This window comes from Nannobrachium achirus (assembly GCF_963921795.1).
Source record: "Nannobrachium achirus genome assembly, chromosome: 9".
Lineage (NCBI taxonomy): Eukaryota > Metazoa > Chordata > Actinopteri > Myctophiformes > Myctophidae > Nannobrachium > Nannobrachium achirus.
Window position 1 is genome coordinate 39,376,000 of NC_137818.1, and position 12,660 is coordinate 39,388,659.

The following is a 12,660-nucleotide window of genomic DNA, read 5'->3' on the forward strand; positions in this document are numbered from 1 at the left end:
GTGTTTCTGACACAAACACTAACAACTGGGCCTTTTGTAAAACTACTGATGGCCAGCAAGTGGACACAGGATTGAATCATAAAACACTTAGCCTATAAGTGTAGTCTAACCAGTAAAGGCAAAGTTTAAGCTAATGTAACCAAACTACACAATGCTGTACACACCGCAGTTTGAAGCCTGTCTTTAAAACATATCCCCTCTATTCATCATTCTCACAAAAATTACTAATGGAAGAAATACACATTGACATTAAAATTGATCATTTTTTATTTTAGCACCTTTTCAGAAATGAATTTGATTTGGTATGAGAAGATGCATAAATGATTCATTTATCTTGATAAACACTAATTGACAGATCTTCACTGTCTGAACAAATACTTTTGGTCAGATGAGATTATAGAAGGTAAATTTTCTTTTTTTCATGTAGGTGTCAACATGCAGGCAATAATTGCACAAAACATTACATCATTGAATAAGCTTGACAAAGGAATCAATCCCACTTATTCTCAGTTTTTACAAGGTTTTTATGAAAAGTCAGATGGCATACAAATGGAGATTTTGAGGTTTCAAATTAACTTTTGTCAAAATCCCAAATCTTTTAAACTGAAGTTACAGTTGGTACTTTCTTTTGACATAAATTACTTGAAGGCACAAACAAAACTGGATCGTTCGTTAGTTAAACACCAGGCCAGCAACAAAGTATAGGCAAACAGATTATACAACAAAATGTTTGGCAGTAAAGAGATACTGAACAATACAATTTTTGGCCAATAAATACACACTCAAACAGTAAAAAATATTCATCATATATGATGATATTTTCAAGTGTTGCACTGCAAGTACCACAACTGCATGATATTACACTTGAACGGACAGTGTTTTCTCACGCTCAGCATGACATATTAGAATGTATAGGCCTCATGTCTCTGCCTAGGCAGAACACTGTTTTGCTAAATTTATACTCTGTCGTGTGACAGTGAAAATAGCACATCTACAAGCTCAATGCATTGTGAGCTATTTCTGGAACGTGACAACGATAAAGTATAAATAAGGCTTTTCTCTGTCCGAAGTTCGAAGGCACAGTTGTTACTTTTAGCACTGTCAATACAAAACAACAAGTGCAAGTTTTGTCATTTAGTACTAATGAAAGAAAAAGTACATAAAGGATTTGACATAACCTTGACTGAAACGTGGCATTTACGACCATCTTATGTGCCACCAATGCATTCCAGTGTCTGCTTTCAAATGACTGAATTCCAAAAGTTGTTGAGCTGCAATAACTTCACTCCTAGCCAATGTAATCAAATATGAATCTGACTGGTGCTTCAATGATACTGTATATGTTATACAGAAATGATTATCTTTACAATACAGCACAAAGAAGCAAAATAGACTTTGTTTTGGTGCTCATTTATAGATAAGACAAAATTAATGTCTAGATCTGATGTATGAAATTACCGACTGGCTGCACAAGAGGTATTGTCTATGTAAATACAGAAGAGGATTGCATAGATGAACTGTTGAATGTTTATCTTTAAAAATAGATTTTGTTATAAAATCAAACTAGAAAAGCTAACATAAAAATTGTATAAAAACGGTTTGGAAATAAAAGAATGAGCTGATGTATTGTATTGTTTTGTTCCTTAAAAGGCACAACGATATAACAATGTTCCCGAATCAGGGCAGGAAGGCTTCTGCTTTGGCAAAAGAACCACTTTAATATTCATATTCACTGGAGTGATTGTTAGTGGACTACTTTGGTTGTTGTAACCCATGTCCCCAACCCTTCTGGCAGTGCTTCCAAAGAGGACTATTCTGAGCAATGAGTTTCAGAGAGATGGCCTCAGCCTGCACTTCGCATTAAACCAATGACACCATTGGTCAGTTTTCCATAAATTGAATTGTCCTACCATGGCATGGACACTAACTCAATGTCTGGAAAACCGACCCAGTGTATTTTCTCGACATGTGGGGTTATTGTAGCGTAGGCATATTCCAGAGTTGAATGGGGCCCTCCAAGGTTAAAGAGCTACGGTCCTCGTAGCTGATCCAGCCGGGTGTAAACATTATCAGCTTGACTCAGGTCCTCAAACACAGGCAGAAGGTTGAGCAGCTCGGCGTCATCCACATCATCAAACCATGACACCACGGGAACCTGATAGGAAGGCATCAAACATTCACATATAAATAAACCAAACTGCATTAAAATCCCCAAATTCAACTTGTACCTTGATTATGTGTGGTGTTTAGAACCGCTTTTATGGGCGGTTCTAAACACTATCACTGTAGGGGGGGTTATTCACACATCTCTTCTAAGGTTCACCAAACATCTTTTCCCCAGTTGGGTTTAATGATTTTTTTTTTCTTTTTCTTTTTTTGGCTTAGTCTTTTGTGTGTTTGTTTATTACTCTGTAGCACTGTGTATTACAAATAAAATGTATTATTATTAAATTAAATATTTCCAAAATAGGGATATTCCAGTCTGTAAACATGATATAATTATTTGGTGTAAACGTGGTGTCACTCATTATCACTATCACTCATTATATAACAGTGACTCAAATGTAAAATATTGTCATTTTCAGATCAAATTAACATTGTCTGCCCTGGTTAAAGGAGTAGTTCACCCCCAAAATGACTTTTTTTCTATTGATTACTCAGGCCATGGAGAGTAGAGTTCAATAATATTTTTTGGTTTTTGTCACATTCCTAAGACAAAATTTTGATTCGAGTAAATTTACCCCCATTGATTCCGGATGTTTCGAAACGGGTCACCATCCGGAATCAATGGGGGTAAATTTATTGTTATCACATTTTTGTCTTAGGAATGTGACAAAAACCAAAAAATATTATTGAACTCTACTCTCCATGGCCTGAGTAATCAATAGAAAAAAAGTCATTTTGGGGGTGAACTACTCCTTTAAGGAGGCAGATGGTAGTTTGCAGAAATACAACACAACTTACAGCATTCTCAGGATGAAAGATATAGGACGCCGGAGAATTGTCCAAGATTAGGGTTTTGTGGAGGTCTCTGCCCAACCTGCTCAAGTCCTTGACATAGCAGCCCTGGTGGAAGACGCAAGACTCTCGGAACAACCGGGTTCGGAACACACCGCACTGGTCCAGCAGGTCTGTCACTGGGTCTGCATACTAACACAGTGGAGGCAAGCAGACACCAAAATGAAGGGATGACAGAAGCATTGTAAGCTTGCTCTAATAGGAAATAGATAAGCTAGAAATGGTTTAATAAGTCTATAAAGTAAAATGAAAAAGGAATAAACTATGCATGTGATTATAATGGAGAAGTGATTATTGAGTAACAGAACATTTAATAGAAAGGGAGAGAAACTTTTTTCAAGATCTGCAACAGAAGATAACGGCAAAATGATTTATTTGATGATCTATCTAATATGTACCTTGGCGAGACTGGCTGTGAACAGAACACATTCAAACATCTCTCCCATTCTCTGTAGGAATTCGTCCACATATGGCCTCTTCAGTACGTACACCTGTGCAAAGACGGTTGTAAGTAAACAACTTCAAGCATTGAAAACGTTTTTTCATGCACAATGCAGTCATCAACTGTCATTCAACTTACATTTTCCTTCATATGCATAATGAACTTCTTTACCATGTCTGTCCATCAATCAGGTGCTATCAGCCAGTTCCTGAAACAAGTAATCAAGAATAGGCCGTGCTGGTGTTAACCAGCCTATCCTGGATTACTTGAACCAGGCAGAGGCCCAAAAAAAGAGTCCATAACAGCATGGGTGGTCCAAGGCATCACGTTACGAGTTAAATACATTTCCACATGTCGAATAGTCAGCAGATCTATGCTCAAGTTGAATTAAAGGATCCACTACACTTTACTGGTTAGGCATATTTTTCCCCCTTCAACAACCTCTATACATAGGTGGTTACATATTCCATAACTTATAAATGCAGTTTTCAAGGACATGGCTGAAATGTGTTCATTTCCTTGGATGCTTTTGCCTTCCATTAAACTTCCCTGTTCAAATCAACATCTGGCCAGCAGAGGGCTCTTAGCACCCACAATAACAAAACCTGGCTGATCAGCAACAAGACCCATCCCTTTTTAGCTCAGCAACCGCTGCAAACACATCAACATTGTACATACACAAACACAACCCCTTACCAGCCCCCCCACCACACACACACACACACACACACACACACACACACACACACACACACTCTACCTGGTGTGTGGTCCCTTCTATCTCCACAGGCACGATGAAGTCTGCATTACTAATGGGCTGGAGAGAGAACACAGAGGAAGATGGTTGGCATGCTCACTCACATGAGCTACGCTGTGTACGTTCACATGGCATTACATAACTGAACGCTGAAGCCCATGAACTCAATGCCGCTACCATAAATCACAGTACACAGCCTACATAAACAATATCATTCACTTGGTGTTCCCCAAACATTTTAAGTGAACTAGAAAATGTTTTATAAAATTAAACAAATTGACAAAAAATCAGCACAGGACGAGGCCAACCATTAAACACACATAAAACACATATACCGGTAATTAACCAGATGTTTCCTAAATACTTATTTTCTTTTTTTGTGTGTGAATTATAGGAAGCTCTTGTGTCCACTGAGATAAATTGTGGCATTTAAGTTTAAGGGCAAACAGTACTTAAAAGGTGATGTAAAAACCTCGGGAAAATGACACTGACATCACAGCATAGCCTGTTGTGGTCAAGCTACGTTTAAGCCTGCTTTATGCTCCAGCGACTAAGTGGCAAGTGAAGTGTCATTCGACAAAAAGAATGTGTTTTCAACCAAAACAATAATTGTTGGTCACGTCATATCACACTTTTTTCAGTTGAAAATACTTTGGTTTGTTTGTTAACAGACAAGCATAAATCATGTTTTAGACTGTGTCTGGGACCTTGAAAGAGCTGTGCACCAGGGTTTCATCCAGGTCTATAACCACACAGATCTTCCCCTGGTCCTGGGCCGTCATCTCAGGCAGGAGGCAGGGCTCCAACTCCTGTGGAGATGCAGAAAAACACATGATGAACTTTATTTCTTTTACACATAATTTGTATGTGCTGACAAAGATACAGAATGTCCCTTATAGTGCAGGGATTTAAGGAAGCAGGGTATATCAAGTGCCGTAACATAATCTTAGCTATGTTTGCTCAACAAGGAAAAGAAACATAAATTGCACAGAAATACTAGATGATGTATCATAAGTAACTCATCAATGAAGGGGGGCATGTTATGATGGATAACAAAAATGTACACTTTGCATGAGCAACACCATTCTTTGATAATACATCATTGTTCACTAGCAGTGAGCTCCATACAGTAGGAATTAGCCGCCAATGATTAATTCCATTTAATTTCAGTCAGACCGGGCGAGACAATAGCCAGACCCTACAGATGCTGCTTCCTGTTTGCTCCTGTTGCTGGAGGACACTCTTCAAAATGAACAAACATGGCATCTCATTAAAAGTCCTAACCAGGTTGACAGTGTTGTCCGCCATGAGTAGCATCTCCCTAAGCTTTTTCTCTCCACCTCACCAATTACAAGACACATATTACTGCATTTTTGGTCTGCTTAAAGGATTGCAAGTCACTCAGCTGTTCCTATCTTCCTTAGAGGCTCAAATATCCATATCCGCAGACCGTTGTGATAAGCGAGATGTTCAGAACAGGTGCAGTAGTGGTTTTATATTGTTTGTAGTTATATGAAAAAGCTGAACGGAAGAGTTCTTGTAGATGACGTGTCTAGTTTATTCCTCAAAACGGGTAAACTAACCAGTGAACATTTTCATATTAAGTTCGGATAAGTTCTTCACCTGCTAGGATTAGTATGGATTTTAACAAAATATACCTGTATATGTGGCGTGCATCAGCTAGCAATCACGTTTTTCAGACTGTTTACAGGGGTATAAATCATTCCTGGCATAAGAATGATGTTACCTTGACAACCATGCCATTTTCCTGTGACTCCAGCAAGGCATGCTGGGAAGGTGGTAGTGGTTTGGGGCCATCCTGCGCTTGGAGGCAACAGAAGAGCGCTTTGAAGATGTTACAACTCCTAGGCTGTTTCAGGGAAGACCGGCTCACCTGGCCTGTTGAGTGAGGAGAAAGAGAGACTTTCATGAGCAAAACTAACTACAGCTGCATGTTTCGATATGTAGACACTATACATGAGGTGGGGCCTTATTATATACCAAACATGCATTGCAATGTCAGAAATTGTAATGAAGCTTTTTTTCCATACAAAAATAATGCAGACTGCAGAGCTGGAGATGAAAGGAGTTAGGAATCTTATACAAATCAATCAAAAATATTGATTCCTTGGGAAATATGAATCGGAGAGATATTGGTTGCTTGCAGCACACGTGTAGAATGAGCTTCCCTCTCCTCAAGGCATAATCCATCAGTCTACAGGGATGGCACAGCCTGCACATGAAATCTGTTTTTAATGAGCCTGACTCTACTGCTGTTGTTGCTGCTGCTGCTGCTGCTGCTGGAAACGGCTGCCTGGTACATGTTATATAATCACAGAGGGCGGGAAAACCCACACTTTTCAGCAATACCTTCAGCAGCAAACACAGACAGAAAACATTCCAACCATTTTAAACTCCCAAGACCGAACTGGCGTTGCCTGGCAGGCTGAAGCTAGCCAGAATAGCCAATCAGTCAGTCAGTCACACCTCAATGCTCTGTGCGAGTCTTTGATCAGTCACTGTAAAGACAGGCATCCTGGCCCTGCACAAGACTTGTGCCATAGTGCCATAGACTGAAGCCTGATTTATACTTTATCATGTAATGGTGTTGTGCGTTGAAAATATTCAATCTACAAGCTCTACAACATTTCAGATGTGACACGCTATGAGCTTTTAGATCTGCTATTTTTGGCATACGACACCATCATACGACGGAGCATAAATTAGGCATCAGAATGGGAAAAACATTCTTGACAGGACTCAGCTATGCAAGTCATCTCTACTAAGCGTTGCATGTGAGGACTTGCACATGCAAGTATATTTTGAACAGAATCATATACCATGGTAGAGTCAAGTGACTAAAGCCTAGAAGCCATTGGTTTATTTAATCCATCTACAATACGTTATCAAATCTTGCCTCTTTTATTTTCTATCAATGTTGGTAACCCTGTGTGCTGACGCTTGGCTCATTATAGCGTCATAACACAACTATGTTATACAACAGACAAAGAATATTGGACCTTGATGTGGACACTATCAGAGTAGTGCCTTTAATGTCTAGCCTATTGCCTCTGTTAGAAAATAAGATAGTCTCCACATTACTAGTAAATTCAGAACCTTGCCCTCCAGCCACTGTAGTGTAGACTATATCCTATGGATGTGATTTCCAATGGCTTGTCACAGCATTATTCTATTGGTTCCATTGAGGGGAGGATGGGGGGGCATGTCACAACACATAGGGTCCATAGGAAACATCTGCATAAAAATGTACATGAAGCCAGTTGTAACATTTATAATTATTATAAAAATAAAAGTAATCAAGTCAATCAACCAAGCAAAAGAACAAATAGGCTAGTAAATGAATGCAAGTGTGTGGAAAAACAAACAAATTGGTTCTCAGTAATAAATAAATAAAAATAAGAATTGGGGAATCCTTGCAATACATTATAATATAATTATAATCATAATTAATACATTACGCTCGACGTTATCAATCACGAACGGAACACAATCATTAGAAAGATCCTTTCCGAGCGAGGGGGAAACGAGCAAAAAATAATGAATCTTTGAAACCGCGCTACAATGGGCGGTAGGAGGAGGGCGTGTGCAGAGGGGTGTGTTTGTGCATTCCACTGTCAATACCGCGGCACCTGGTATTTCTATGGCTGTTCACTTCATGTCTTCCCCCTTTAAAGGAAATAAAATAAAAATCCAGACTAGGATTACTCCCTACTGTTTATGTAGCCAAATACATCTACAATAGATGCATGCATGTGTCACGTAGTAGCCTGTATCTTCTGTCCAGTTTTTCCAACATAAAATAAGACCAGAATCGTTGAAATAGTAACTGTAGCCTTCCATCTCCAGTTCTCCACTACGCGCACTCATCTGTGCCCCCCCCCCCCCCCCCCCCTTCCAAAAAAAGAAAAGGCTCAGAACAAAACAACATAGCTTACTGTAGCCACAGCGGCTGTGTGGCGACAAACGTGATCATACTGTAGCTCGTAGTATAGCCTATGGAATGTGCCAAACAGCTTAGAATCAGATAAACACGAGTAGTTTATATTTTAGAAAAAGATTGTGATCATCATCACATCAGCAGCTGTAACGCTAAACAGACACATTGCCAAATATTGGGCAACAAAGATGTGTTACCATTCACATAATAAGAGAACCGAAATCAAAAGCAAATTTTGGATCAGCAATTAGCCAAGCTCTGTGGCTGGCATTCATGGCAACGTAAAGGGAGGCTATTGATGTAGTGTATACATTATCCTGCAATCCGATTCCACCTAAATTATCATTTATCCATGGAAGATGTTGGCGGGGGGACGCTTAAATCGCCTTACGGCTGCATCAACCACGTCAAAATACAACAAAGACTTCGTTATAACAAGATTCTATTCAAATAGGGAGCATTTTTGTTCCAATTTCCAACAGTTGCCTGGATCCCTGCAGGTATTCACTCAAGTCCATTCCTATATATCAGCAAAACGTCAATTACCGCAAAACATAGTTCCTATATTTGACATAGCTCTAGACATGTCTGTATTTTACATCGATTAGGTCAAAATAACACATCAATTTGATTAGGAGCCAAAAACAGCAGAGCAATGCGCTTTGAGCCCAACGTCCGCAGCGCTGAACTGTCAAATGGGCGCACTGGGCTTTTTATAACCAACGCTCAATAAATACAGAGTTCCACCATCTATACACATTCACATGTTGTTGCCTTTGACGTTCGATTGGCAAACAACAACGCAGACTAGGAATTAACACGTATAAACCCGTCGTACCTGTTTTCGGTGACACTTGAACGTCTTCTTTCTGCACTTGGGTGATAATAGAACTTTCCATCTGACAATCACGGAGCCCTCGAGATCAAATCCTGTCCCCGAACGCTGATGAGGAGCCTTCATTAGGTTTTATTGACAAAGTTACTAAAAATACTGCCGAGATTAACTGTCATCCGTAGGGCGCGCGCGTTACAATCCGGATGAGAATAGAAGAAAAAAAATATCGGCTACAATGTTTCTTCTCGTCCCGTCCGCCGGGGAGGGGCAAGGAAGGCACTTGGGGATGTTTTGAAGGCTATTTGCTGCCGCGTCTCAGGTTTGACTTTATTGCTAGTAATATTAAACGAACACCCCCCTCCTGCCGCGGCGAAGTCCTCACTTTAACAGCAGCATCAACAACATGGAGAATCCAGGCGAAAGAAGGAAAACAACCGAGGAAATGGGGCAAGGTGGGCTGTTTCAAGTTCCCCTTACTACAGATAAACAACCTCGCCGAATTGCTCCCGGAGAGCGACGAAAAGGGCCACAAATACGCCAGTCGACTGGCGTTTCGGGTGCTAAAGCGATTCCGGATATCGTCCCGTCTAAAACGCTAGTTTTATTATTATCTGAGGCTTTGTTTTTCTTCGGCTGGGACTCCGCGGGCGCCTGGAAACCGTCGCTCGCCTCCGATTGGCCGCCTGGAAAGTGGGAGTTGCAAAGGCATTCCTCTCTGTTCTACACGCTCCACACTAAACACATTCCAGCGCTGCTTTGACATAAGGCGAGTAGGGACCATTATAGTTTTATTATAGCAGCCACTGAGCACTGTGTTCATGTATAGGCTACTTGAATGTCATTACATGGCGTCTTAAAAGACAAAAAAGACAATAGTATAAATTTAAAAGACTTAGTTAATGGTGATGACGAGGGTATAGCTGTGAAAGTAATTATAGTTAAACGTAAAACATATAGGCCTACATTGAGCCTCAATTTGTTAAACTAATAATACACAATAAGGCTATTCTTGGAAATATTTAGCAAGAAAAAATATATTCAGCTGCAAGCTTTAAGTCTATGCGCATGTCATGCAATCATTTATTTCAGCAAAAATGATGCCAAGATGATTATTGTTTGTCTATGAGATTAATATTGCATTTATGCATAATGTGCATTTGACACCATTGGACAGTCATGGGATGCCTGAGTTAGTAGGCTACCACATAGGTGATCTGAGGTTGTATAGCCTAAATGTGTCTTCCCTGTGGAAATGTAGACATTTATAGTAGATGTCTACATTTCTACAGAGAAGCCACTAAAAATGGACGTAAAATTCCACAAAAAGAGACATTTAACCTTTCTGAACAAAATGTGACATTTAACATCTTTCAACACTGATGTTGAACCTATGTAATTACGCAAACATTGTGCACAGGCTTACCCAAACACACAAAAATACCTTTAGACATTGTAGCAGCACATTATTGACTCCATACAAACAACTGAAGGCAAATAGGGAAGTATAGAATTCACTTTTCCAAATAGCCTACATATAGCAATGCATATACGGTACTTGAATCAGACCAGCCTATATACCACAGTGACCACAATGTAAGACATGGACAAGAATGACCCAGCTCTTTGCATTCCAGTCGTAAAACATAGGGAGGCAACATTGACTTGTCTGTGTAAATATATATACAAAATATGTATGGATTGCACAACTGGAAAATGTCATGTGGTTTTAAGCTAAGCATCAACTTTAACACAGTTGTTTTCTTGATCTCTGTTGTTCATGTTACCTGACAATAAATCCTTAGTCATTTTAACTCCAATGAGTGTACACATACTTGGTTCCATTAAAGGCTTTTTCAGTGGTGCAGTTAAGTGTACATTCTTCTGAGATATGCAGAGAGAGAGAGAGAGAGAGAGAGAGAGAGGTCAACTGCTAGGCCTACACTGAGTATGGGTGTTACAACGGTAGCACCACTGACTAATGGCATGAGCTCCAAATATCATTACTGGTTACTTACTAGATTGGATTCATTTTAGAATATAAGGTGTGTTTTCTACACATCTTGAACTAACAACACAGTGAACTGACAGACTGTCAGTACGTATTTCAAAGCGGAGTCCTGAAATCTTTACTGTTCAAAGTAGGAAGAGGAAAAACAATTAAGGATCCCACTCAAAAACAAGTGTCATTTAAATAATTACAGCAAACAGTACTTGTAATAACATAACTATAATTTTATTGTTCTGTGGTTTGTTTGCTGTTAAATCACATTTAATAGTTTTGTCATTTTCAACTTGCGCAAGTCACAGCAATACAGCAGCACAATGTCTCAATGTCTCAAGTTTAGTTTAGTTTTTTGGAGTGTACAGTCCTTTCCAAAAAACATGCAAAAAATATGTATCTTCTACATAGCAATAACTGGAAACATTCTAAAAAATAACATTATTTAAATCAAAATACATACATACATACACCAGTTCTCTTACACATGTGCAAGAATCATACAATGATTTATTAATTGTAACATTTCTAAAGGCCCTACAGGCTTCCATAATAATCAATACAAAATACCTATCCACTAAAATTCGGTACTAAAAATTGGCAAAAACAATCTGTGGTAAAAATGCAGCAGAAATTGTTCATTTAAGACATTAATTTGTTTATGGATATTGTGAACAAAAAAATTGTTGACATTTTACACAACTACAAACTCCTTTTACACACTTGCATACTCTCTCTCTCTCTCTCTCTCTCACACACACACACACACACACACATGCACACACACACACACACACACATGCACACACACACACACACACGCACGCACGCACGCACGCACACACACACACACACACACACACACACACACACACACCATCAGTCAAGGTGCTGTGATTCTCTGTTTCACACCTTCAAAAAGACACCATCTACTTACATCATGCACTCTGCCATGCATTAGCTACATCCAATCATGCAGATCACAAACTAGCTGTATAAGAAATGTTTGCCAGCAGCATCTGAGCCTTATGTAGGGCTGGGACTTCAGGGTCTAGAGTCATGTGATTTGCTGGAAGAGTCAACCCCCCCACCCCCCTCCCTCCCCTCCCAGCTCTCAGGCCTGCCCCTGCGTGGCCTCTGCCGCTGGGCTATGTTTCCAGGAAAGGGGCCTACTGGACAGGCTGTGAGGCCTATGCAGGGAGACATTGGCTCATTGAGAAAAACAAAAACAGAGAAGGGAGGTGGGAGGAAGACTCTCCCTTCTTACATAACTCTGCCTCCATGACAGGGAGAGAAAAAAAAAGTTGCCCCGCCACAATGCAAAGAAAAACCTGTCCGTCCGCCTGCCTCTCCCTCGACTCAGAAAAGGGCTGAGACTCTTCAAGCTTGGAATTTGAGCAGCACAGAAACCTGCCCAGTGCCTGCGTTCACTTAGACAATAGTGTCAACACTGCTGACATACCACTACCACAGGCATTTATAAAACGCTGTGTCAATCTGACTGTACCCTGGTTGTTGAAATGTCAGAAATAGTACTTTCATAACCACTGCTGATCAGCAAAGATTGTTTTAACATTGTTTTGCACAACACAATGCTGCTGCTACCATGTGCAATACTGTGCAGTTTCAGCACCATGTAAAACATGATGTA

The 12,660-nt window shown here is 39.9% G+C and overlaps 1 protein-coding gene across 1 annotated transcript; it reads right to left on the reverse strand.

Annotated features, from left to right (window-relative positions):
* Window positions 1–281: 281 nt before the first annotated feature.
* Window positions 282–9,618, reverse strand: ctdsp2 (CTD (carboxy-terminal domain, RNA polymerase II, polypeptide A) small phosphatase 2). Its single transcript, XM_080734151.1, has 7 exons — window positions 9,014–9,618; window positions 5,965–6,116; window positions 4,925–5,026; window positions 4,221–4,277; window positions 3,417–3,509; window positions 2,965–3,150; window positions 282–2,155 (listed from the first exon to the last, which is right to left on the reverse strand). The coding sequence occupies exons 1-7, from the start codon at window positions 9,072–9,074 to the stop codon at window positions 2,030–2,032; spliced, it is 777 nt and encodes a 258-aa protein (XP_080590277.1). The 5' UTR covers window positions 9,075–9,618; the 3' UTR covers window positions 282–2,029.
* Between the last annotated feature and the right edge of the window lie 3,042 nt (window positions 9,619–12,660).

What these genes read in the sequence shown, in the direction of transcription:
- ctdsp2 (XM_080734151.1), bottom strand. Translation starts at nt 9,074, where the DNA reads ATGGAAAGTTCTATTATCACCCAAGTGCAGAAAGAAGACGTTCAAGTG. An exon ending in AAAATGGCATGGTTGTCAAG is followed by an intron (nt 5,027 to 5,964) that starts GTAACATCATTC and finishes GCATCTCCACAG; the next exon opens with GAGTTGGAGCCCTGCCTCCT. An exon ending in TCTTTCATCCTGAGAATGCT is followed by an intron (nt 2,156 to 2,964) that starts GTAAGTTGTGTT and finishes CCTTCCTATCAG; the next exon opens with GTTCCCGTGGTGTCATGGTT.